At 40.0% G+C, this 27,089-nt stretch overlaps 1 protein-coding gene across 5 annotated transcripts in view; it reads left to right on the forward strand.

Annotated features, from left to right (window-relative positions):
• The window catches only part of SHOC2 (SHOC2 leucine rich repeat scaffold protein), a 70,665-nt gene that overhangs the window by 17,450 nt on the left and 26,126 nt on the right, over nucleotides 1–27,089 (forward strand). For 4 of the 5 annotated variants that reach the window (XR_009728349.1, XM_061372679.1, XM_061372678.1 and 1 more), the window contains exons 2-3: nucleotides 11,188–12,125; nucleotides 26,077–26,214. Coding sequence is in view for 4 of the 5 variants with exons in the window: in XM_061372679.1 (XP_061228663.1) it covers nucleotides 11,423–12,125; nucleotides 26,077–26,214 (841 nt within the window). In the remaining variant the exon portion in view is untranslated. The remainder of the gene's footprint in view (nucleotides 1–11,187; nucleotides 12,126–26,076; nucleotides 26,215–27,089) is intronic. The other variant, XM_061372681.1, reaches the window with a different exon arrangement.

Here is a 27,089-nt window from a genome sequence, read left to right on the forward strand (position 1 = left end):
TGCTGTATGTCATTGTGTTTAATTCTGTTTTGCTCACTGGGGAGAACATCTGAAGATTCTGGAAAAGGCTTGGGAGCAATTTTATTCTTCATCACCTTATCAGGGTATAAAACAAGCCTACATTTCTATGGTGCCATTAGTTTACAGAGCTCCCCAAGGTATTTCTAAGTTGTTTTGGCTTCTCCAGCTGTGGTTAAGCATTGTTTCAAGCAGTGGTGTAGGGCGGTGGTCTGCCCATTGGAACTTGGAAGTTGTTCCACCATGTGCAGCAAAGGAGGGTAAGGACAGGGGGGAGAATAATGCAAAATCCTGTTGAAACTGTAGGGAGTATCTAGGTAAGCAGAATGCAATTGAAATTAGAGACATAGTGGTTAATAAAGAGAATCTAGCTGGAGTGAACACACATACTACAGGAAGAATACCATTCTCTTAGGCAGCTTGTAGTTCTTGAGTCTGAATAAGAATACTTGGAGGATGGAAATAGTCCATCACATTGTGTTTAGGCACGTGTTTGTTGGAGTATTTTTAACTTGCATCCAGTTATCTGAAACGTAGCAGTTTCTTTGTACTCTTGTTCTATCTATGTACTAACTTGACCTGAATCAGTTTGGTTTAGCCAGGTTAAAATGCATTTATCTGAAAGGGTCAGATTAGAAAAACAACAAAAAAAAAAATCACTGGAAAAACATTGGTTAAGCAGTAATGGGGGAAGATCATAAAATCGTAGAATGGTTTGGGTTGGAAAGGACTTAAGATTATCAAGTTTCAACCATGCTGCCACAAGTAGGGACACCTTTCAGTAGATCAGGTTGCTCAAAGCCCCATCCAGCCTGGCCTGGAATACTGCCAGGGATGGAGCATTTACCACTTCTTTGGGCAACCCGTTCAAGTGCCTCACCCCCCTCACAGTAAAGAACTTTTGCCTTATATCTAACCTGAACTTCCCCTGTTTTAAGTTTTAACCCATTACCTCTTGTCCTGTCACTGCAGTCCCTAATGAAAAGTTCCTCAAGTATCCTTACAGGCCCCCTTCAGCCACTGGAAGGCTGCTATGAGGTCTCCGTGCAGCCTTCTCTAGGCTGAACAGCCCCAACTTTCTCAGCCTGTCTTCATATGGGAGGTGCTCCAGTCCCCTGATCATACTCATGGCCTCCTCTGGACTTGCTCCAACAGTCCCATGTCCTTTTTTATGTTGAGGACACCAGAACTGCACACAAGACTCCAAGTGAGGTCTCATGAGAGCAGAGTAGAGGGGCAGGATCACCTCCTTTGACCTGCTGGTCACTCTCATTTTGATGCAGCCCAGGATGCGGGTGGCTTTCTGGGCTGTGAGTACACACTGCAGCCAGCTCATGTTAAGTTTCTCATCGACCAACACCCAGAATGCTGATTTGTTCAAAGTGCTGTTTATTTTCTGGGAGCAGGTCAGATGCAATATATGTTAATGAGTTCTAGAAGTGAGGAGATTTATAATTGGAAACTTGTGGATAGATATGTATGTTCTTGGACTTCACTAGATGCTTGTATATCTTCCAAGCTCATGTATTTTAGGTGAAAAATAAATGTTACTGCATATATCTGTTTCTATACTTTGGTTATATTTAAACTAGGTGTTCAATGAAACAAGTATATCCAGGCTTTTCTCATCTTAGCTTCAGATCAAGAACTGCAAATTATCTTAGCTAGACAAAAAATGGAACAGCGGCCAGATACTGTGCAGTGCCAAGCTGCCATATGTAGTTATTGTGGCTTTGTCTGCTAGAACATAGAAGGTAGAGTCATCAGTCCTTTTCATGTTCAGAATTGTGTTAAAAGCGCATTTTAAGTTGATTTTTAGATAGGCTTTTTTTCCTAACATAGAAACCCTCTGCAAAGGGATCTTGTGACTTACGCAGGCACTAATTATGATCAGAAAATGGAAGGGCCTGAGAGTCATCCGGCACTGAACTTCGTGAAATGGTCATAATTATTGCATAAAAGCATGCTGAAGATGAGCAAGCTTATTGCATGAAATTCAGAGACAAAGAAACAAAGGGAGATGCTGCAATAAACCATGTTTTTACTATTTTGCAGATAACTCTGTGCTGCTGGTAGGAGTCAGGGTAGGATGCTACCCTAGGTAGTAATAGAGCAGCGTTTTATTTAGCTGAGATGGGATTTGACATGTTGTTTGTCACAGTTTTTATAGGATCTACATAAGTTCTTGGTAATATAGCTAATCAGTAGGTAATATATTACTCTATTGATGTTTTGTGCATTTACTTTTTCTCCTGCCCATCATGTGTTGTCTCCTGTTTGGCTGGGTTTATTTTGATATGTTGTTTGTATTGCTCAGAAGAAATGATGAGTAAAAGAACAATATTTGATGCTGGTTTGAAGTTTGTGTTATTACCTTTGAGGACCAAAGCTGTTTTCTGTCACGGGTAGCGAAGCTCTGTGTGGCAGGCTGCTTCCTTTGTTTATGAGAACTCTTGAGGGATCTGAACTGTAGCACCAGGGTAGTAATAGTGCTAATAGTGAGGGTTTTTTTTAATAGTGGAATGTAACTTTTTGATACAGCAGGGTCATCTTTATTCAGAGGAAGGTATTCGGTAGATGTGGAGCACTTGCTTTTGTGGAACAAAGGTTGTACCCCACTATAGATGCAGAATTTGGGTAGTCCCAAAAAACCTGTTTTTTCCTAGGATAATATGTCTATTTACACTAGCCTTTTTTTAGGCATATCTAGTTATGAGGACCTGTACTATGACTGAGAAATGTGTTCCATCAAGCAAATTAGGAATTTTAAATTTCACGTGTTATGCAGCATTATAGAGCCTGCTGATATGGTGAGTTACCATGGCAACAGAGACATGCAGCTCAAAAGGTACATGCTGGGGGGCCACACATGCAGAAAGTACCTTTTTACATATTAAAATAAGCTGCCACATGGAGTTAGCAGAATGCTTTGTACTTGTTCTTAGAGTCTGTTTCTATGAAAACATGAAATGGTATTTTATAACTTGGCCAAAAACTAGTGTTTTCTTTTTTCCCATAAAGGAGAGAAACAAAATGCTTTATAAAAAAATAATATTGGAGTGAACAGAATGAATCACACAATGTATATTTTTGTACTTGCTGGATGAGTTCAAAAGGTGGGGCACAAAAGATTACTTCTACCCCCTAGGAACTTAAGGCGTAGGTGACTTTCTGTCTGCTAGCGTGGAACCTTTTTGTTGTGATGGATCTGGACTTTGATATGTGACCTGGCTTTTAGTGCAGTGAAGTGCTTCCAGAGAGCAACAAATGTGGGGACAAGTAAATGAAAAGATGGATTTGAAAGCTTTGAAACCAACAGTAATGTTCCATTTGCTATGGAAGGGGATGGTTGTGTTGGAAGCCAGAATGAGATGTCCTGGGAGATGTGCCTGGTTCTGCAAGCACAAAGGGATCAACCTCCAAACACCTCTTGGAACTGATTTGCTTATTTATAGTAACTTCAGCTTTAATTGCAGGTAGGTTTGTAATTAGGTACCTACAGTTACAGATGTGCCTGCAGATTTAAGAAACCACAAGTAAAGCATAAACAAGCCTTCAGAAGTGGTCTGGTTGTTGCCCCCTTGGTCTGATCTTTGTTCAGTCATTCCCTAGACCTCCAGGTTTTGCTCGGGTGTGAGACTGGGTTGTGCTCAGCTCTTCTGCAGCTATGGAAGCAGTAAGGAGGCAGAGAATGGTCTTGGTTGCAGTCATTTGGTAGATGAAGATATCCTAAAGGGCTTAGTGGGCTATCAGGGTCCTGGCCTCCTTACTTACCCAGCTCCACAGGCTTGGGCTGTGTGTGCAGGGAGGCAAAAAGCACTTACCTTGATTTGAGAAGGGACTGGGGGGGAAAGTGGGGTCATATCCAGATACACTGGAATCAAGCTACACTGGTAGTCTTTAAATTACCATCTGCTGGCCATTCATTTACAGGACCAAGATGAATTTAATGGTCAGCCTTCTTTGTTGAACAAACCAGCTATCATTACAGCTGGCTCGAAGAACCATTACAGCTGCTGCCATTGACCACCTTGTGCACTAAAATCAAGGGGTTTTCTTCCCAAAGAAGAGCAAGTCTCCAGCTGGTATGTTTCAGGAGCGCTACTTCTGTCGAGATAGATTAGGTGATGTGTTTGATCTGTGGTGGAGCAATGGCTGGCTGTTCCATGCTGTCCCCGTACCTCTCAATGAGGTTTTGTGTTCAGAGGAGCCATGCAACCGCGTTGTGACTGATTCAGCAGTTTGCTCCCAGCTGGTCTGTGGTGGCTGCAGCGGCTGAAGCTGAAATGCACTTACGCAGATGAAAACTGTAGCTCGGATGTTTGAAGCTAGCAAATTGTAGGAGAGAATGTGCTTTGTTTGCAAGTGACTCGTTGGCTTAAGCTATTTGGGTTTTGAAATGAAAGTGGTGACCATCCTTTTTTGCATATGTGGGATTGAGAATGGAAAGTCGTCGTAGCAGCTTGGGCTGAACTTTGAATTTCATCCATGGCTTACTGATGTGTTCATGTCTGTGGTGCAGTAGAATATGAAATGTTTTACATACATCCCATGCTATCCTAAGCAAAAGGTAAATACTTCTGGGAAGGTAGGTATTTTCTGTTTGCTGTTTGTTCATTCCTGCAATTACTGGATATCATTTGAACTGTCTTGTTAAAAGTAACTTAGGTCTGACTAGCTAGACTTTCCTAGATCAGAAGTGCAATCTCAAGACTTCTTGATTACGTAGTGGAATCGTTGTCTGCCTACTTCAGGGTGCCAAGTATGAGGTGATTCCTTACTTCTTTTACATGTTTAATATTTGGAATGATCCTCTTTTGTTACTCGGGTTGAAAAGCACTAGCCATGATGTGCACCCTTTGGGTTAAGCTTAGTGCAAACACAGAACAAAGAGGAAAAATATTCCTATTCCATGATTTAAGATTCTATACATAGTACAGAATTTTCTGTTCAAATCCAGGCCTGTGGGCTTCCTGCTACATTACAGAAGAAGTAAAGTTGTATTTCATTTCAGTGTTGTGTATATAGGCCTTAGTGAAAGTGATGTCTTCAATATTACATGCTCTGAATATTAGAAATGTTTATGATTTAAAGTCCCTGTTTTGTCTACTGAAATAGCAGGAACCAGTAGATGTTTAAGTGTAGCTGTAGAGTGACCATTTTGTAAGATAATGTGCCATGATGATTTTCCTTTAGCAGAAGAAATTGCTGTTGGTTAGTCTCATCACTTGAGAGGGAAATACTTCATAGAACCACAGAATGGTTTGGGTTGGAAGGGACCTGAAAGCTCATCCAGTTCCAACCCCCTCCCATGGGCAGGGACACCTTCCACTAGAGCAGGTTGCTCCAAGCCCCTGTGTCCAACCTGGCCTTGAACACTGCCAGGGATGGGGCAGCCGCAGCTTCTCTGGGCAACCTGTGCCAGCGCCTCAGCACCCTCACAGAGAAGAATTTCTTCCTAATGTCTAATCTAAGTTTCTCCTCTTTCAGTTTAAGGCCATTCCTTCTTGTCCTGTCTCTATGACCTCCTGTATAAAGTCCCTCTCCAGCATTTCTGTAGACCCCCTTTAAGTACTGGGAGACCGTTACAAGGTCTCCCAGAAGTCTTTTCTTCTCCAGGCTGAACACCCTCAAATCTCTCAGCCTGTCTCCATAGGACAGATGCTTCAGCTCTCTTATCATCTTTTTGGCCTCCTCTGGACTCACTCCGACATGTCCATGTCCTTCCTATGTGGGGGGCTCCAGAACTGAACACAGTACTCCAGGTGGGTTGTCACGAGAGCAGAGTAGAGGGGCAGGATCTCCTCCATGACCTGCTGGTCATGCTCCTTTTGGTGCAGCCCAGGATACGGTTGGCTTTCTGGGCTGTGAGTGCACACTGCCATTTTATGTTGAGTTTTTCATCAGCTGACACCCCCAAGTCATCCTTCTTGGGGCTGCTGTCAGTCCAGTCTCCACCCAGTGTGCAGTTGTGCTCAGGATTGCTGCAACCCGTGTGTGGGGCCTTGCACTTGCTCTTGTTGAACTTTGTGTTGTTCACTCAGGCACACCTACCAAGATGGCATTCCTTACCTCCAGTGTGTCAACCGCACCACACAACTTGGTGTTGTCTGCAAACTTGCTGAGGGCTCACTCAATCCTACTCTCCATGTCAGTGACAGAGATGTTCGGCAGTGGGGGGATATTTTATGTCAATGAAATTATTTTTATTTCAAGCCATCTCTGTGAACATACAGGAAACTTTCATATACTTGCAACTCACAAGATGTGTTACACATCCTCTAAGAGCTGAGGGATTGCAAAGGGTAACTCATGCAGGGACAGCCTTTCCTGGAGGGGTGCCACCGTCCTGGGGCAGCAGCAGCAAGACTTGCAATGCATCTTTGGTGCTGCCAGCTTGGTGAGCTTTGGTCATTCCTGCTGGCTGGCTTCCTCTGGCACCTCGGGTTTGGGCACCCCAGCGCTAGGCCAGAAAAGGCCTCTTGGCATTTTATTACAGAGCTGCATGCAACCTGTTCAACAATTCATTCGTATAAAATCAACATTAAAAGATGTAATTGGGTCGAAGTCTTTACTAAGCTGTGAAGTAATAGTGGCAGTGGATTATTTTGGGGGGAATGGGGTAGTAAAATTACTCTGCAGTAGTGAGTAGGAGATAGTTAAATCTTTTACAACCTCTGAATAGCAGCTGGGTGAAATCCTTTATCTCAAGCCTCACTGTATTAGGTAATGACCAGGAAGCATTACTATGTGTATTACCAGGTGATTAGTTTAGTATTATTCCTAGAATCATGATTGTTTCTTCATTACCATGGTTTTTTAATAAAGCATTTATTGCATAAATGTTTTGGGTTGTGTTGCTCGGAGTAACTGAAATCTCTTTTTGATTACTTGTACATGTTTAAAAAAGATAATCAGTAAAACAGCCAAGATCAATGTGTTTTTCTTTTAGAGGCAGCTAAGGAGGGTGATGCAGGTTAGGCTGAAGTTGTTTGTCTCTCTGGAGTTTGGACAGTTACAGATATCAGGAGGAGTGAATCAGAACTGTGATGCTGCTTATTTATAGCTATTTACAAATGTTTTACTTACCAAAAGAAATATTTGGAACATGGAAGAGGTAATTTTAACTTCTCTGAAAGTTTTATTTTCCTTCATATACTGTGCAGAGCAAGAGTTTTACGAAGTTTTCCAGGTTCTCTAAGACCTCATAGTTAAATGTTTTTATGTCAATTACTATTGACAGGAAGTCAGTTTGAACAGCATTGGAAAATGGAAGTAGTTGGCAGAACTGGCTAATTTAGCTGAATTTCCTTTTGCTAAAAATATCTCTAAAAGAAGCTCTCCTTTTGGGATACAATGAATGCTTGTTCGACTGTAGTGGAGAGCTAATGGTGGCTCTTGTCCCTTAACCAAAAGGGCTTAAAAAATATGAATGACCTTTTGAAACATATTTAGCTTCCTCTGTAGTATATGTGATTATGCTCATGTCTGCCCAAAGTTTACATACATGCTTAACTTGATGTATGTGACTAACCCCATCAGCTCAAATGATCTGCAGTAGGCTGAAAAGTTCTGTAGGGCTGCTTATGTGAAGTTGAGTATTTAAATTGTGTACATGTTGGTAAGATTATGGAGTTCTGAGCATAGTTGCCCTTTTGAGTTTTGTCTCAAAACTTGGTCATTAATGTATGAAATGGAAAGATTTTAGTCCTGTGTACTGAAAGCATGCAACATCAGAGATGTATTCTCATTTATATTACATGCAAGTATGTTAATTTTAGATAGGTTGCAATGGCAAATTGGGTTATAAAAACTTATAAAATTGGTTTTAAAAACTTATGAAGTGCTAGAAATAGGATGAGTTTCGTATTGTTGCTTAGATCCTGTGCTGTCTCTGTGTTACGATACAAGAACACCATACTGTACTTGCAGGACAGCCCAGAGCAGATGTTTCACAGATTTGGCCATTGTGGGGGTAAGTCAGCACTACTTAGTAAGGGAGACTTCTTGATTGGACTTCTTCCACTGTGGAAGTTGGTGATATGTGGCAACTATGGCCTTGTAGGAAGATAAAGGGTTGTATCATGAATTACCCTTCTGTCCTGGATCTTATGCTTGCTGGGACTTTTTCCTCCTGAAATAAAACAGAGTGGAAGAAGGGTTGCAGGGATGCTGAGAGTAATTTGAGTTGAGACACAGGCGTTGCTCGTGGCAGAGGAGTTTACTGGTTCATGGAGTAACTAGGTGAAACCTGGCAGGTACCAGCTGGGTTCTTCTGCTATGGGAATCTCAGCCCTGTTGAGCCGGCTGGGGAAAAGGGAGATGCTGGTGTCTTAGAGGTGTCTTGGACTCTGGAGAGGTGAGGCATTTTCTTTGATGTGATTCCCCTGCATTAGCTGTTGTGTTTCATCTCATAAGGGTCTCATCATAAGCTTTTTCTTCTTCTAAGTCCAAGTTGTAGTTATTCTAGGTATTAGAGAATTTCCATGGAAAGAAAAAAGCTAAACCTTCTCAAGCTATTTTAAATACATTTTGCAGTCTTGAACTGTAATCAAAATTCTCAGTAAAGACATAAAAATGACATAGGTGCAGTGCATTTAACTGTTAGCCTTCTGTCAATGAACAGGGAGTGTATTTTGAAGGCCTGCTGCACTGCAAGCTTGGCTCCAGTTTCAGTGTGTTAGGAAACCACGACTGCCTGTGGCTTGCCTGCAAGTTGACTGCCTCATAACATCTTTAACTGTGAGGCCATGTTGAAGTCTCTGGTCATGACCCTTTGTATTGCTCTCAATTTTCTTTATGTATTTCGGGTGATGTTTCTAATGACTTTTCAATTTTTATTCTTTTGTATAGGCAAAATGTTTTTTGTTCCTTACTAGAAAATGAAATGTTAAACTGTATATTGAAACAGGGAGACACCCCCTGCTTTCTTTTTAGGTACAATTAAAGTAATTGCTAATGAAGGCAGTGAAATGCGTGCAGGTTATTTGGAGCATGTGCAATACCGAGCTGCTTTCAGCAGTACTAACCTCCAGCCATCTTGTCTTTACGAGTCTCCTTCAAAACCTCCTTCAGCTGCTGTGCACATCAGAAATGAAACAAATCTCTTGGTGAGTCCTAAATTTGATTACACTGAAAGCTCATGAGAGCAGCAGCCCTTCGAGTATTTTGCACTTGAGGGGCTTGATGTGGAGCAATAGCTGTCTGGCACTGCTACATGGCTGAGTTCTCTGGGTGTTATCAGGATGCAGAAACTGTCTTCTGGATTCTTTGTGTTACCTTTCACTCTGAAAACAAGTTGTCAGGCGTTTCAGGCTCCCACCCTTTAGTCAGCTGCGTTTTTGCACTTCGAGTCACTACATTTTCTATTGCTGAAGTTTTTACGAGCATGTAGATTACACAGTGCTGAGAATGAGTTTTCAAATATAATGTGGTGAGGTTAGTAATCTTGAGGATAGGTCAGGTTAATGGATGGTGTAAAAACTGGGTGGGAATGACCTGGCTTGTGCTGCTTTAGAGAACTCTGTGTTGGAGAAAGCATCCAAGTTAAAAGCTGTTGTTGCTTGCTGCTGCTAGCAAACGGCCATGGTCCTTTACAAGAGAGTTGCCCAGAACACAGTAACTGGATGCAGCATGGGTTTTGACATCATGGGGTTTGGAGCACATGCTTTGTGACACTGCAGCAGTAATGAATCAGGGGGAAGGGCTGGAAGCCACCTCCTAGGCGAGGTTTTCTTTTGAGCTTTGTTACCAAACAGTGTGATTTGCAGCCGAAGTAAAGTGGCTTGCCCTTCTTACCGTCCTTAAATAGATTTTCTTCACTTGTTTTTTTCAATCTGAACAAATTTTGAGCAAAGTCTGCTCTTCTGTGTTCTCTGAGCACGTGTTTATACTTGAAGGCAAGTGTGCATAGCATAACTCTGCGGTTAAAAATAGTTGAGCTTTGCTGAAGAAATGGTTGTATCTCTAGTACTTGCTGATGGTTTAAGCATGCAAATTATTATTTAATTGATTTTGATTATGAACTTGTGCAGAAGCTCAAATGCTGGGACAGTGACAGCTGTTTTGGAGGTGTTAAGGGTATTCTATGATTCTATGATTTTAATATAGGTGGCTGGGGAAAGAAGGTATTCTGAGATGCAAACTTTCTTCATCGATGAATGAAAGCTGGTTCTAGGCTAAAAGGTGGACTAACATGGAGCTATGAAATTACCGTTGCCATTGACTGACCATTTATTTTCTTCCACAAAGATACATTCAAAACTTCTCCAAAGTATTCAGTCGTGAAGTCCTTGGGCACGTTGTGTTTTGAATTGCAACATGAAGCAAAGCTACTTTCTGTGATACATGATGATTTTGTAAAAATGTAAATGGGGCTCTATAGGTTTCAGACATCTGTTCACTCATTAGGCTGCATTATAGTTATTGAGGGGGAAAGAATTGAAGATACTGTCTAAAGATATGTTGTATCCTACTCATGAGAAATTCCTTCATAATTTTGCTTTTCTTGAAGCCTAATATATTATTTCTTCTGAGGTTTCAGTTGACTTTTTGATAGGTTTATTTTAAAAACTCTCGTATTTGCATCTTCAAAGCAGTGAAACTGGTGGCAACATTCTGCTCCACGTTAAAAGCAGAGCCGTGTGGTTCAGAGCCGGTCAGGAGGGAGATTTGGAGGTGAAGTGTTCGTATTACAGGCACATATTAGATTTCACTGTAGATCGAAGTGAGACTCCGGTGCTGAAAGAATAAGCCTGTACAGGTTTGTTTGAAGAGGTAGGCACTTAAAATTACAGCAGATCTTTATTAACTGATTTGGCATGGAGGGAGAGAGAATATTTCTGTTGAGAACCAGAGTGCTATGCTGAGAGCTAGCTAATATGTAAGATGGTGACTCAAATGAAGTACTGAAAGCAGCGTTATGTTTAAGAACTGTAACTTTTCTTTGCTAATGTACAGTAGTTAGTATAGCTCTTCTACCACAGTGGGTCCTCTGAGCTATATGAGTAGTATTTTTGCTTTAGCACTGGGTTTTTCATTGACAGTTGAAGAAAAGGACAAATCATTAACCTGAGTTAGTGAGCACAGGCTTGATGTAGAAATGTCCAACATTTAACTGGAAGTTTTGTATTTACACTAACTTTGGTTTCTCTTCTCTCTGTGTTCCAGAAATACTAATACGGAGCATTTGACCTTCTAATCTCCAGAGGTGAATCTCCTGTTACCAGGATTAGGAAAGAGTGCCTTCAGAACCAATATGTAGCAAATGGGTATCGCACTTCCGAAGCTCCTCCTTTGGTTCAGTGCTTACATATTTTAAGGATCCTTGTTGCTTCAGCAGTGAATTATTCTTGTGAACTTCAGAAACGGATTTCATGTGGTGCTTGCTAAACACTGAGTCACCATGAGTAGTAATCTAGGAAAAGAAAAGGACTGTAAAGAGAAGGATCCAAAAGTCCCATCATCGAAAGAAAGGGAGAAGGAGGCCAAAGCCTCTGGAGGATTTGGGAAAGAGAGCAAAGAAAAGGAGCCTAAGACCAAAGGGAAAGATGCCAAAGATGGAAAGAAGGACTCCAGCAGCACGCAGCCTGGGGTAGCTTTTTCAGTGGACAATACGATAAAAAGACCTAATCCGGCCACAGGTACCCGCAAAAAATCCAGCAATGCTGAAGTGATCAAAGAGCTAAATAAATGCCGGGAAGAGAATTCAATGCGCTTGGACTTATCCAAGAGGTCTATACACATGCTTCCATCAGCTATCAAAGAGCTAACGCAGTTAACAGAACTTTATTTATACAGCAACAAACTGCAGTCCCTCCCGGCAGAGGTGGGCTGTCTTGTGAACCTGATGACACTGGCGCTGAGTGAAAACTCACTCACCAGTTTGCCTGACTCTCTCGATAACTTGAAGAAGCTACGCATGCTTGATCTGCGGCATAACAAACTTAGAGAAATCCCTTCGGTGGTGTATAGGCTAAGCTCTCTCGCCACTCTTTATCTACGCTTTAATCGTATAACTACTGTGGAAAAGGATATCAAAAACTTGTCAAAGCTCACCATGCTTAGCATACGAGAGAACAAAATCAAGCAACTACCTGCTGAAATTGGTAAGCGATTACCCTGACTGAATGTTCAATTCTGTGCTTGTGTTCGGGTTGCGGTTCAATGATGTATACATAAACTGCCACGTAACTTCTCCAGCTGCCCATTTAAAACTTCATGATATTATGCTTTTGATCATATTGCAATGTTAGGTTATATTGGGAGTGATCAATACCTTGAATATTTCTCTTTAAATCATGCCCTTTTTCTTCATCCATCATCTTAAAATCACACGTATCTTGTTTTCATCTTTGCCTTGTGCTTTCACATATTGTGTCTTCAGAGCCCAGATGGTTTAACAGCTACAAAAAAAAAAGATAGAGGGGCATATTTCAAGATTTCTTTATAAATCATTTATGAACTGTTGCAAGTTATAAACACATTATGGGCATGTTACACAGGGGTGTGACCATGGTAATACAAGGTAGGCTACATGCTATTACCGTGAGCAAGCTGTTGGATGCTGTAACAGTTAATAATGTAGGTTAATGATTTGTGAAAGCCTGTACCTTTTATAAGTCATGAATATATTAATACACAGACTTTTAATATAAAGTGACCAAATGTTGTATGCATGGCTGATGATACGACTTTTTTATGAATATTTGTTTTTCCAAACTTACTTAGAAAAGTTTGAAAGGTGGTAAAATAGTATGAAAGCGGCTTATTAATTTAAATATGTTGTTATAAAAAGGTGCAGGAATAACTATATGTTAAGAACTCAAGTTGTTCCTAATAGGTTCTGCTTGTGGAAAACATCTCTCTATCACACTGTTCTCAAGCAATATTTGGGCAATGTGTGTCCCTCATAAAAGGGCGATTCGTCACTGTTTTTCCGATGTATCACCAGTTTTTTAAATGTAAGCATAGCTTAGTCCCTTTAGGGAAAGGGGAATCATAAAACTTAACACAGTTAACTGCTTCGACTTTCTTCAAGTGTGGAAAAAACCTTGTAAAAGCCCTTGTAACACTATGAGTAATAATTCCTGTGCCCTGTTTTTAAAAGCTGATGCAGGGCTTTTTCCTGTTAACCAAGCCAGTGCGTGAGTACGTGAAGTGTTACAAGTTGGCCCCTGTGCTCACTAATTTTGCAAAGCTTGGGAAATGCTCTTGCTTGAATCCCTAACAGACCTTTATAAGCCGGCAGTGTTTGCCTCTTTTTCCTGCACCTTGATATGAAAGATACATAAGATAACATGTTCCTGGTGGCAGGAACTCCTGGGCACGTCTGAAACTGCTGATCGTGGTACCAGCAATGTTCAGGACAGACGGCTTCTGTATGTGACAGCAGGAATGGGGAAAGGCAGTGAGGCTGTTAGCTGTTGGTGTGAGTCTTTGGCACAGCTGTTAAGAGTGGATTCTGCTATAGCCACGGAAACACTGGTTTGCTAAGCAAAAATAAATGGTTAATGTGGTATGTTTTCTGATCAACACGGTCTTTGTGTTGGCACGTGCATCTCGGCAATCCTGGGGATTTCCCCTGGGAGAACTGAGGAATTGCAATTTTGACCTGTTTTGACAGTTCTGTTTGAATCCAACAGCCTCTTTGAACCTTTTACTAGTTAAAGAATAATCCTGGAAGCCATGGGGGGTTTGATGTTTGCAAAAAAAAGCCCCCATCATACCACATGTTGCTGCGTATGTTGAAGAAATTGTGGCTGATTTAGCTGGCTGAGCTGTATTACACAATTGTCAATACTTTCCTTGGGTCTGTTTGTGGCTCAGTTTTTAAATGTAATTTAGCAAAGAGTCAGCTTCTGAGCTTCATCTGGGGATAGAACAGCATAAATTTAGTAATAATGCATGAAGAAAAAGCTTCTGTGAGCTGTGGCATTTTGGGGTTGCCCTTTTTGTAGATGTTTGATGCTGCTGACATTATTGTTTCTGCTGGAACATCTTTGGTTCTTAACCGTTTTGTTTGTGGAATTCTTATGGTTAAGTTTGCATTAAAGTATGTGATTTCTGTGTGGTTTTGTTCACTATAGTCTTGAAAGAGCTCATGTGTAACAGCTTTATAGAGAAATTTAGTTGATATATGTATAATGAAGGATTTCATGTGGTTTGCTTCTTTTGCATTATTCTTGTCTTGATGTGCATACAGGCAGCATTCTCAGTTCTCTATCAAACCTCAGCTTGAGAACGTTAACTACTTACTTCTGTCTTTGTACCCAGCAGTTAGTCCTGCCTTTATTTGTATTGTGATAATGCCCATGTTCCTTGTTACAAGTCAGCACCTTGTTGTGGAAGGCATTTTAGAAGCACAAATGCAAGACCACTGTCACCCTTAGAAGAATTTTTGAAAGGAAATCACTATGTTCAACAACATCCTGTTTTATTCAAAGCAAATTTCTCTAATTGAGTTGCCTGCAATTGCATCAGATGAAAAATAAGCTAATTAAAAGATTTCTAAGTTCGAGTAACGCAAATAATTTTAACTGCCAAAACGCTCAGAACAGGCATTGGAAAACCTTTTTCCTCCAGCACTAAAAGCAGACAATAGTTTCACTTTTGTAATTGATTTCTGCTCACTCACTTTCATGTATTTTTGTTGTCTACAAGGACGAAATGTTTGAGTTGGAAACATAGCTGAAAAATGAAACTGCTGAGAAGTGTATTTCTTACTTTCCAATGGAATTTGTCTGTTTCTTTAAACATTCATTGCTTCTCTGTATTTCACATGTGCACTTCAGAACAAACTTGCCTTTTAAGTCCCAGTGATTTTAATCCCTTGTCTGTTTATAACACAGTTTCTAAATACTTTATGCAAGCAAATACTCTTATCAGCTTGTATACAACATAGAAATTTCTGTTGCTGCAAAGCGGGAAGTAAAATGAGGCCATTATCTTTTATAAAGCAATATCATGTGGAGCATTTCAAATTCTTGTTAAAAATACCCCATTGTTCCAGGGCCTAAGGCTCGCATATCTGATGGTAAGCTAGTATGCTTGTTCATATGTTTAAAAATCCAGTGCTTGTGTAACCCACTGACTTGTCCAGCAAGGAAGAGGCTTGCAGCAGTTAGCTGCGATGTGTTCATGCCCCTCATTTGGTGTGCAGCTATGCAAAGAATCCTGGGTTTCTTTACTTTGTCTTTTGGGGGGAGATGTGCTACAAAAGGTTGCCCTGGACAAAAAAAAAACCACCCAGGCTTCAGCCTGAAAGATGGGATGTTGCCTCTGTTCCCCCAAGGAGCCTCAGTGAGTGTAAAGGATTGAAAGTCTTACCCTGGTGCTAGAGACTTGTGACGGCTTTTGATACCACTGAGCACTACACAGGACTTAGCATAAAAAAGACTTTCCAGCTTTAGAACCTTGCTGCTTTAAAATAAAGGCTCACCTGATTTGTAAGCAATCATCCCATTTAATTCCGTTTCTAGGAATCTTTAGTTTCCAGCCTTATAAAATAAACCTTATTTTTCTTCTGCTCTCATTGAAAGAAATTGAAAGTGGGCTCTGGAGTCTTAAGTGCTCTGATATTTGAGACTTTTCCAACATCCAGCATGTCTGTGATGTTTTGTGACAGTGATGTTTCACTGGTCTTAGGTGTAGCAGTTTCCCTCTGTTGCTTACATTTGTTCTCACGCTGTATGTACCGACAGCAGGCATATTTTCTCCTGGCCATTACTCAGACCATGATTTTTAATCTTGCATAAAATCTTCATTCCTTTTGTCACCCCACTACCTGTTTTCTGTATTGTTTTATCTTTTGAATGCTGAGCATGCTTGATTAGTTTGAATATACCATTCTAGATGAGAGTTTATCTTTTTCTGCTTGAGATAACTGTCTGTGAATCTCGATCATATTGGAACTGCATTAGACTTACATCAATGCTCTTGTGACCACCTAAGACATCTGCACTCTTATCTTCTGTGTTCTCCCTCTCCATCAGAAGTCAACCTTGAGATCCTGGTAGAAGTATACTCTTTTTTTACACTATTGAATTTCATAGTTTCCATTATTTTTAGTTACTTGTTTTGTCTAATGCCTCTAGCTTGCTAGATAACCCTTGCTTTCTAAGTCATTGCTGAAGACACTACAAGATTCGTCTTAAGGGGGATTCTTAGGAGTACTGGAGAGGTAACCTCAATCCAAGTTGATACCTTGCTTTCAGTCCCACTGCATGCATAGCAAGTTGTAGTCAATTCCTTGGGTATCTTGACATCATCTACTACTCACCTGTCACTAGTTATTTTCTGCACACTAGTACATCAGACATCTTCATGGAGTCTAGGTTGAATAGACTGAGTAAACTAAATCTTCCATATTTTTTGAGAAAATTGTTAACTCTTGATGACAAACTGATTTATATTTCACTGATACTGTTTCAAATCACTTTTTATTTGTCTTTTTCAGGCCTTTTACTTTCGTGCCTTCTGTTAATGTTTCCTGGTAATTCTGTTGGTCTGAAGTCATCAGAATCTCCCCTTGTTATTTCTTACAGTTTGAATTTATAGCCTTCAGTCCTGTAGTAGTGTTTCTTGTTTGATGGATGACATGTAGAAACGATACTATTGGTCATGTGGTTTCCAAGTAAGTTTCTAGAAATGCTTATCTAGAGCATCCACCACTTGCTGTGCGTGTAACGTAGTGTTAAAAATAGATTCCTTTTAGGGAAACCTGAAACTAACTTGAAAACATTTCTTAAAAGTCTGAGTGAAGATAAAGCATTTAATGAAATTTTGTTTGCAGAACCTATAGTTGGTCAGATTTTAATTGGTCCTGGAAACCGCATTTAAAGAACTGACCTCTTAGTGCATGTAGCGTCTTGAGGAAGATCTAGAAGTGAACCTACCAGCACTTTGCTGCTGAGAAGTAATCTCAAGTTTGGTGCTATTTTGGGCTTTAAACTGTCTTTAGTAGTTAAACAGCACAAACTTAAATGTGGTAACTACACTGGGGGAAAAGTTGCTTTACATTTAAACCCAAAGGCTTTAGTGAGAAAGAGGAAACGTTGTTATCTATGGTTTAGTAAATAGATGTGTGTGTTTCTGGTCTCTTTTTTTCCTCTCAGAAAGCAGTGCCTCTCATTCCCTTGCATCCAGTTGCTCCTGTCTTTTCAATATTTAGAAGGCCTCTTAAATAGTAGTTTACTCAACTGAACTCACTTAGTAAAGCAAAAATGAAGAAATTTGGAAGAATATTCTTTTAGTAACTTGGCAAGTTCAGGCTCCAGGTACATAGCAAATAATTTCTACTAGTCATTTATTGGACTTCTCTTAACACTTTTCCAGCAACACCATAAAGATTGCTTCTACATTTTTAATGTGATTGAAACGATTCTAATAGACTGCATAGCCTGCTGAGGTCTTGATATGCATTGTTGTATTTTAAAATATAAATGGATTTATTTAGAATAAGATCTAAAAAAACCTTCAAAACCCATTTACTGTAAACATATTCTGAGGTTTGGGTGTTTTTATTTTCCTGTGATTAGCCAAAAACTCTGTTCAAGAATAGCTGGATTAGGGATTTGTGGCTTTGCTGATGCGCAATAGCTTTGTGATGCTCAAAAGAGGCAGTATCCATTCGCCTCTTCCTAGTTGCTCACTCCTGCCTCTCTCATCTGAGCTGTTCCTTGGGGAGCTGATTTATCTCACTAAACCAACAGAGAAATATTAGTGGTTTTGCTACTTTTGTTATCTATTACAGTAGTTGAAATCAGTGGAGTTTCAGATAAGACTTGAACTGGTGTAGGAGGAGTGTAGGAGAGCATGAACTGGAACAGAGAGCAGGACTGCCACTTCTGTGCGTACTGAGCTGTTAAATCAGCTTGCCTTGATGCAGCACACTTGTGAAGCCTCACAGGTAGGGTTGCTCACATGGTATAAGAGCATGTGAAGTGCACTGTAAGTGGTTTGAAGAAGGATGTCTGCAAAGAGCCATTGAAAATTCATCAGATTATATTTTCAGAATAAATTTTTTTTTCCTCCCCTTTCCCCCTGTTATCTGTGTCTTGTTCCACAAAACCCTGTGTAGCCATTGGAGTCTCAGTAGCATCAGCTCAGCCCCACCTTCCTGAAGCAGTTTTTTGTTATGATGTAGTAAGAACTCATTGGTGTTTCTTGATGGCAAAGCTGCTCTGTGTTGCTGTTGTGAACCCAGTCTTTCTTACACATTGTATTCTACTTAACAATGGTGATAAATTTTCAGTGTTGATCTTGCCCAGAATCCTGCTTCTGCCTGTAGCCCTAAGCAAACTGCGTAAGACCAGGGTAGGTCTTACATATGGGGCTTAACCTGCCTCCTTTCCCAGATCCAGCTATTCTTGTATCGGGGATTCCTCAAGTCTGGTGCAGCTTGTCTTTAGTACTATTCAGTAGACTCCTTCCAAGGACTTGACCATGTTTTCCCTTTAAGCTCCTATAAATGCTTTACATCCTTTAGCAAAGGTCCACAAGTTTGCTTTGAATGTTGGTCTCTACTAAAAGGTCACTATTATGCACATGCTGAATATATATACTTACGGAGTGCAAAAGCAGAACTTACCTGTTCACTTGACTGTTGAATTTTTAGTGGTATTCAGGAAATAAAACCTGAACAGAAATATTTCCTGGAAGATTAACAGGAAGCTTTGCCAAAATGCAACCTGGAGGGATAATTGTGGAATTGAGTTCACAAGGTAGACTCCAGCTTCATCACCATATCTGGTAAATTGTCCATTCCACTGAGATCAAAAAGTTGAAGATTAGAATGGAAGAATGCAAGTGCTTTGAGTCAGACAGTCAGCACGAGAGGGATGAAAACCGAAGGAACTGTCTTGGGATGAGGCCAAGCAAATGTTTCAATATCTTAAGCCTTTTGCATTTCTTGTATCGAGAGTTTTATTGCATTCCTCCATGTTGTCTTGAAGGAATTGTACTGCACAATCAAGTTTATGGTATTTTCTTTGTGAAGACAAGGTTGCATCTTACACCAGTGTTGGGGATTTTTGTCATCGTACACAGCTCAACTAGAACTGATATTGCTAACATGGTTGAAACTACATTTGTGTAGTTTCTGCAAGCTTCTTGAGACTCCAAATATTGTGTTTTCTGTCTGTGAATGCAACTCTTATTCTATGGAGAATCTGGTCAGGGCTGTTCTGCAAGGGAAATATTTTTAGATTGTAATTCGGGGAATCTGCCTACACCAGACTTGGAATGTCTCTGAGACTCTCTTCTGTTCTTCCCTTCCCCCATCTACCCAATATTTAGATCATTTGTGGTTTCTTCACTACTTTGAAACTTTTTTTTCATAACACTTCCACCTGCTTGGTTTTCAGTAGCACAGGCAGCAAACCAGATGTGTGCAGCTGCATTAGTTCATGTCTGCTCACGCCATGCTGAATATAGTGCCCCCTTATTGACTTGTTAGTTGCAAAGCTTTTCAGTGATGCTCTGAATTTCATTTCCCCTTTTTTCAGCCAACCTGACAATATAGAGAGATATTTTGTTATATTATTTGTAGCTAAGAACCCCTTTTTCTGTTTTGGCAGTTGGAAGGAAACCAAGTTCTGTTCCTGTGCTTTGTTGGCATGCTAATGTCTGTAAATGCGGCGGCTGAGAAAAATTTTATATTGTTGTATTCTAATGGGATAAAAGCGTGAAGTTGTGAACAGAAGTGGAATAAATATAGACATTGATATGTGTGTGTTGTCCCCTAGAAGTCAGTGCTTATTTGATCCAATCTTGGTTGCTTTCTTGAGCTGCAGGGATGGTGAAGAACTTGATTTTGGCCAACTTCAGTCTTGGTATCTGAGTTCTGATGCCTGTGAAAGCTTTTGTGGGGATGCACTTTTGTCTTGTCAGCTAGTCAAATTCCTCCTGATTACATTTGCTTCACCCTGGCTTTAGGATAATGATTAAGTAGTCCTGCCTTTTTGATCTGCTTGCAGAGCTTAGTGGGATGATGCCCCAAGTGTAATTCCAGTAAATACTGACAACTTGTTAGAAGTCCAGCTTTTTTTTTTTTTCCTTTTTAATATATCAGTGCTGCAGTTGAACTGTTTAAATACCTTTGTGACTGCTGAACAGAGAGAGAGAACCACTTTCCTTAGGCTGCTCTTGCTAATGGTGGTTAGCCTTTGTTGTTTGAGAGCAAGCACACTTGTTCCACACTCAGAATGGACAGCATCCAAGATGTGACCCCAGGTTGGGCTTCAGCAGGACCCCCTGGTCCTTCCCTGCAGACTTGTTCCCTCACTGGCTGATGTGAGGCTGTGTACCGCTTTCCAGGGTTATTCCGTGCGAGGTGCAAGCCTTTGCCTTTCTCTTAGCACGTCTTGAGGTTCCTGCTGATTTATTCTGCTGCCCACCTCAAATCCTGCCTCGAGCCCTTGCTAAGACACTTTCTTCTACACGTTTCATGTGTTTAAAACGTTGTTTGAACATGTTTTTAATTTTATTTATATTTGTTACTTTCAGTTCTAAGCAATAAATAAATGTTTTGCTGTTGTGTCTTGTTGAAACTTGTTTTAAATGAGATTTTGAGTCTTTTCAGTTGAGCTCAGCTTCTGTGTTTTTGAGTGGTTCCCATGACTAAATCCTTTTGCGCATTCTGCACATCCTAAATATATTACTCTGCTTTTTTTTTTTTTCCTCTTATATGAATATTTAAAGTTTGGTACATAAATCACTTGTGGCCATATTAAAATTGCATTCTTTCTACTCAGGAACTCTTCTGTGTAATGTTATAGTCATACGATAATAATTCAAAATCACTCTGAGTGCTTAACTGTTGTGTTGGGCAGTTGGTGATGGTAGCAAAAAGTTCAGCCTGTCACAGTGATGTACTCAGATCCTATAGAGAGGGAAAAGATCCTGAAACTGTAAAGGTGTTTTTCATTTTTCTCTATAATTAGAACACTTACAGCATGGTTTGGGTTGGAGGGGACCTTAAAGATCATCCACTTCAAAGAGTTTTATACACCCAGTGAAATTCATTTGCCATAGAGAACCTAGTGAGAGATGAAAAGCTACCAACATTAATTGAACTGCTTGTAATTTGTTTCCAGCATTGCTGATTTCAGGCAATTATTCTTTACAAATTAGCTTACAACCAATGTTGGGACACAGCAGCCTGAAGCCCCACTAATATTTGCATTCTCCTCTTCCTTGTACTTTCCATAAAAGTGTTGATCCTCCTGCTGTGTCATCTGGCCCACATTTATCATGTCATGAAGGATTTCATAACTTTCAATCTGCTTAAGTATGGGCAGGCACGGAGTTAATCCAGTGGAAAACAGGCTATATTACAAATTGTGTTTGCCATCCAAGAGTGTTGCCTGCCGAGTGAATTAGTGGTAGGAGACACTGAAGCCTCTTTGCTCTTGGCCTCTCTCCCTACATGACTGTTAATTCGTGTGTACTTGTGTATTTTTTTAATGAAGCTGTATTTGGGTTTTTAAATGGCCAAGCAGAATTTTCAGAGTTATGTAAGTCAGGGCATGTACCTTGCCCCTCTTGTCATAACAGGCTTTCTAGGTTGGCCATGTAATAGGGCTATAATTCTGCCTCATTATGCAGAAAATATTAGTCATTTCGTAAGGCTGGGGTTTTTCAGCGGGTATATTTAGCTTTGTCATACTATAACATTTAAGTCTCTGCCTATAAGAACAACTGTGAGGTGATTGCTCACCCCACCTTTCTTAAGGCTTGTTGAGGTGTATACTTCGCTGTATTTTTAACAATGTTTTTGACTGGAAGGTGGTTGGGAGTCTTCACAGACTATTTTCTCTGAAAAATACATGTGAATTGGCTGCATTCTTAATCTTGTAGAAATTAAGGTTTTTTACAAACTGCATCATAGGGCGTAACTAACTTTTGTGAAGGTTATTTATAAACTGCTTTATGTATTTCATATGGGCATTACTTCTACTTCAGGATCTTTTATTGTCAAGCCAGCTAGTACATGTGATTTCTGCCTGCATCCTTGGCAGACTTTGAGCCTCAACTCTTTTTTCCTTTGCAATAACAGTGCAATATAGTATTAAAAGAAAAGGAGGGCAAAAACCACCCCCAAAACCCAACTAACCCCAAACTCCAGCACCTTCCTAGTTTATTTGTTGAAATGTCCTGAGGCAGCTTGTCCCTTCAATTCAGTTGCAAGTAATCCGTGGGGAATCCTTTATTTACTACTGTGAGCTTTAGATTTGTCTACTTCAAACATTACTTGCAGCAAAAAGTTCATTTTACCTGTGATTAGTACTTCCCTAAAGTAGTGATTTCCTTGCTCCAGTGATTTTGAGTGTTCCAGCAATCCTGTGGTGACGTGATGCAGGAGCTAGTTGTCCATGTGGTGAACAGGAATGGGTTTTTCTTTAATAAATTGCTTTCTGGGTAAGGCTGATTTTGTGCTGCAGCATGTTTCTAACTGTTAAATGGATTAATATACAACTGTGTTTCAGCAGCGTTTCTGCAGTACACCAGAAAAGAGCAAACGTTGAGTCTTTTAATGTGAATAAGATCGTGAGCTCCTCACTCTTGGGCCATCTTTCCTTCTGCACCTGAGCGAATCTTCCTTTTAGGAAAACTTTGGTTTTGATTTTTGACCTTCCCTTCTTACCGTGGCCAAGCAAAAATGCCAGATTCCAGTTGTATCATTGTGAAATTTATTTTTACCCGCTTTTGAGAAGCACTGCCCTCAATACAGTCGCCACTGTTCAGACAATATGAAGGACGCATTCAGTCACTGAAACAAGCTGGCTTTACATCGGCTCCTAGGAAAACCTTTGTGCAGATGGCCTTGAGTTTGGCCTCTTTGTTCTTGCAGATCATTATTTGTTGTATTGATTGTTTATGCCATGTGTTTATCCTGGCATCATTTTTGAAAGGGCTGCTGTTGTGCAGCAGTGCACAGTGTGTCCATTCATGGGGTAAATGATTGCTGTCAGTCAGCAGGGGAAAAGCTGCCCCTGGCCTGGCGGCAGCGCACTCTCCATGCCCAGAGCGGGTCTGGTCCCACATACTGGGGTGTTTCCAGTAGTGTTGGTCACATTAATTGCAGTGTTGCTGGTACTCGGACCTTCATGCATGCAGAACAGAGAGCCTCTCACCCAGGGAGTTTAAGATGATAGGGCAGATGGTGCTGATCGGCCATATCAGAATGAGCAACACTGATTTGTAAAGGACTAGACCTTTTTATTTCCTTATCCCTCTATTTTCCCACACTTGTCCTTTCTAAGCCACTTTGATTCCTCCCTTTCCCCTTCCCTAAAGATTCCATAGCAGCTCTTACCAAGCGAAGTTGCTCTTCCTTGCACCTCAATAGATGTTCAAGGCCTGTATGCAGTAACAGCCCTCAGCCTGTGAGGTGCTTTGTAGAAGTCTCCATTTACTCACTGTGGTTGGTCTCACTGAGGCCTTGGGGCTGATGATTCTCCTGGGACAGCCAGTATTTGAGTTCTCCACCCACTGCTGGTCCTGTGTGCTTTTACATGTGAAGATGAATCTCTGCCGTATCACCTAAACATTTTTTTACCTCTTTAAGCTTATTGGATAAGGATCTTCTCTTGTATGTTATGGAGAGCAGCAGCAGAAATGTACCGTGAATGCTTTTTGTTGACTTGTCTGCTCTCTGTGTTGTGTCTCAGCAATCCAAGTGAATGTAGTGAAAGAATTTCAGTGCCAGCAGCATTTCATCTTCCACCCTTGGGGGCAGGGGATGAAAGAACATTTTGGTGAGATACTGTCAAACTATAAGTATCATTACATCCAAGAGCAAGATTCCTTCCTGAGCAATGTGAACTAAAAGCTGAATATTATAATATCCCTTGAAATTGTTTTCCTTAGGTCATTGTACTTCATGGTAGGGCTTTAACTTCCACTCGATTTCTGCTCTAATGTCTAAAATTCATTGGGCAGTCCTCGCTCTTTCTTGACATTCAAAATTCTCATTAAGTGTTTACCAGTGTTGCTTTTTAAAAGAGTGCCCGCATCTTTAATATAGCAATATTAAGGATGGCTGTCCAAATTAAAGGAAACTGTTAGCTTGCATTTAGTTGTGTAAGTAAACAGACACCTCTCTTCTTTTTTTCCCTCCCCAGAATTAGCTAGTACAATGTTTGTTTCAAACACGTAGCTTGCTGTTGTCAAAGTTCTCAGCAGGTGCAAAAATAAAGTGCGGCAAATGTTGCTGCAGAAACCCAAATCTTTCTTCTACTTCAGCAGATGTAGAGTGGGAAGAGTCAAGTAAATGAGAAATCAGTGTGATGAAACGAAATTTATGCCATGTTTCAAATTTGACATCATTCGTTTAGGTCTGAAGTGAAAACAAATGAAAACAGCAATCATGAAGGGAAAACTACTGCCCCAAAGTACATGAAGGTTTTTGAGTTATCTTAGTAAAGATTAGTGGGGTTCTTTGTTTGTTTAAAGGGAGGGATTTTGAAGTCTTCCTCAAGCTTTTCTTCCTCCTCCTATTGCCTTCTGTACTTTGCCCACTTGTTTTTGTGAATAACAAGGCACTCCTACCACACAACATTAACTCTTGCTCAATCTTTTATTTGCTTTCTTCTGCATATTAATGGCATTGAAATGTGTGGTTTATGCAGTGCTGGGTGCAGCATGTTTGACTGTTGACTCTGGTCGCCTGGAATACATTTGAGTGATGACTTAGGAGAGGGGAGGCACACACAGTGATGGAGGAGCTGCTTAAGCACCACATTTCCATCTGCCTAGATCCTAGAAAAACATCCCAGTTTGGTTTAATATATGCAGGAAATAAGATCAATTATATGTCAGCCATCTAAGAAAAATGGAATATGAAGCTACTGGGATTGGCTTTTTCTTTTTTTGCTGGCTTTTCACAACTGTTTCCTGATATGTGGCTACATGATACCTACAACTCAAAACAGGGTCTGAATTCATAAATATTTTATGATTTGTTTAATCACCATTTGTGATTATCTGCTGATCTAATGGGTAGACACTCTATGCACATCAGAACTTGCCCAAGCCAGTCCTACAGGCCTGTGGGAAAATCCTTACAGGACTGTGTCAAAGATACAACCCTGAAGCTTAAAAATAGACATTTGCTTCTCAAAAGGAATTTGCTGCTCTTCCAAATTTGTTACTCACCGAGTCATGCTCTTGTACACACATGCAGTGACCTCATCTTTACTGGATAGAGTTGAAGCTCTTCAAATAATTTGCATTAATTTCACCTCCATCATATGCAAAGAATGTGAATGCATACAGATGTGTTCATGCACACACTTTTCATTAAACCCATCAAGCTGTTGCTCAAAACACCCTATGTTTGTCACTAAACTAGGTGAAAGTACTGTATGCAGACAGTTATGCCAGCTGTACTTTTAAATTAGCATGTAAATATCAGGAATGAAGCAGTTCAATGTGAAGGTGCTCTAAACTTTAAGATCCAGTCTTTTTTTAAGGCTTATCAGATAAACCTTTTATTTTAAACTTTTATTTGCTATATCTTTGTTTGCATATAAAAATATGATATTCTGTTGCCTTTTTGTGATGACTAAAAATGATTAAAAAGTAGCACTCATTACTTTGGATTATGTGGACTGTCAGCCAAATAATTTTGGTATGTCTTAATTGTTGATTTAGTGCTTAAAATAATGAGTGGTGTAAAACCAGATCTCTGTTTCTCAGAATTCAATACAGTTCACTTAGTGATGTTTTAAACTTCCAGTCAGTCTGAAACAAGTGTGAAGTGTAGGTTTTGTACTTGTGTTCCACAGCTTGAACTGTCAGAATAAAATCAATCAATAAACAAGATTTCTTGAGAGAATATATGAAAGCTTTATCTGATTTTATTCAAAGTTGTTGATCAGGTTTTAGATCTGACTGATGAAATTATGATCCTGTAATGCCTTATTTTGTATATATAACTTTCTGGTAGCAATAGCTTTTCTTCAGATTATCCCAAATCCTGTCTGATTCTATTAATCACTGTCTACAGCTGTACATTAAAAATCTTGATATTTTGGTTTTTTTGTGTGCTTTTAGGTGAGTTGTGTAACCTCATAACGCTGGATGTAGCGCACAATCAGCTTGAACACCTTCCAGAAGAGATTGGAAGCTGCACACAGATCACCAACCTTGACTTGCAGCACAATGAGCTCTTGGACCTGCCAGAAACCATAGGTATGTGAAGATGCTGGAGAAGAGAAAATAAGACACTATTTCAAATTGTTCAGTAAGAGGAACAAACTTAAGAATGAGTGTTTGGTTGGTGACTATAGCATAACTGGTGTTCAGCTCAAAGCAGCTTAGCACTTGGGTTTAAAAGCAAGGTGTGCGTATTACCTTAAATGTAATTTCAAGCTGTCTGAATTAGGTTAATAGATCTGGCTGTTCTGCAGTGTGGCATTGACTAAGAACAAGAGTTGCAAGGGAAAAAAATCCATCCCTTCTAACTGATTTGAGGTGTTCTGTGGTTATGAGTAAATGTCTGCAGATTGTCTGACAATTCCGTAATAAAACTGAGCATATAAAGGAATAAAAGGCTAAAAGATTCATAATTGCAGTGTAATAATTTGGCAGATGGTTTTAACTAACATCTTTGAAAGAAAAATTGAACTAAAAAGATAAAGGATTTAAATGAATTATATGTATTTTATGCTTGTTAGTAGAACTGAAAAAACCTTCCAAGTCCATAAAGTTCTCATATTCTAATACGGTAAAATACAGAGGGTTTGCAACTGAGATTGGGAATAATGGACCTGAAATAAACACCCTTGTGGTCGGTTTCAGAATCCCATATAGGATGAAACAGCAAAATATGACTTTTTTATTTAATTAGATCAGTTTTAAACAGATGGCAGAAGAAGATGCATGCTGTGATTTAAAAAGACAGGAAACCAAGGCCATCGTGATTTTAAGCTCTTATTTGTCACCAGAACATACTCAGAAGAATGAACATTATCACTTAAGCAATATTTAATGTTGAACATCTTGTTAAATGTACTTCAACGCATAGTAAAGTGAGCAGGAGAGTGAGGAACCACTTAACAACACTC

Source organism: Neopsephotus bourkii, unplaced genomic scaffold (assembly GCF_033783945.1).
Source record: "Neopsephotus bourkii isolate Nb327-2 ecotype Australia unplaced genomic scaffold, CSIRO-AGI_Nbou_v1 NB_1615, whole genome shotgun sequence".
Lineage (NCBI taxonomy): Eukaryota > Metazoa > Chordata > Aves > Psittaciformes > Psittacidae > Neopsephotus > Neopsephotus bourkii.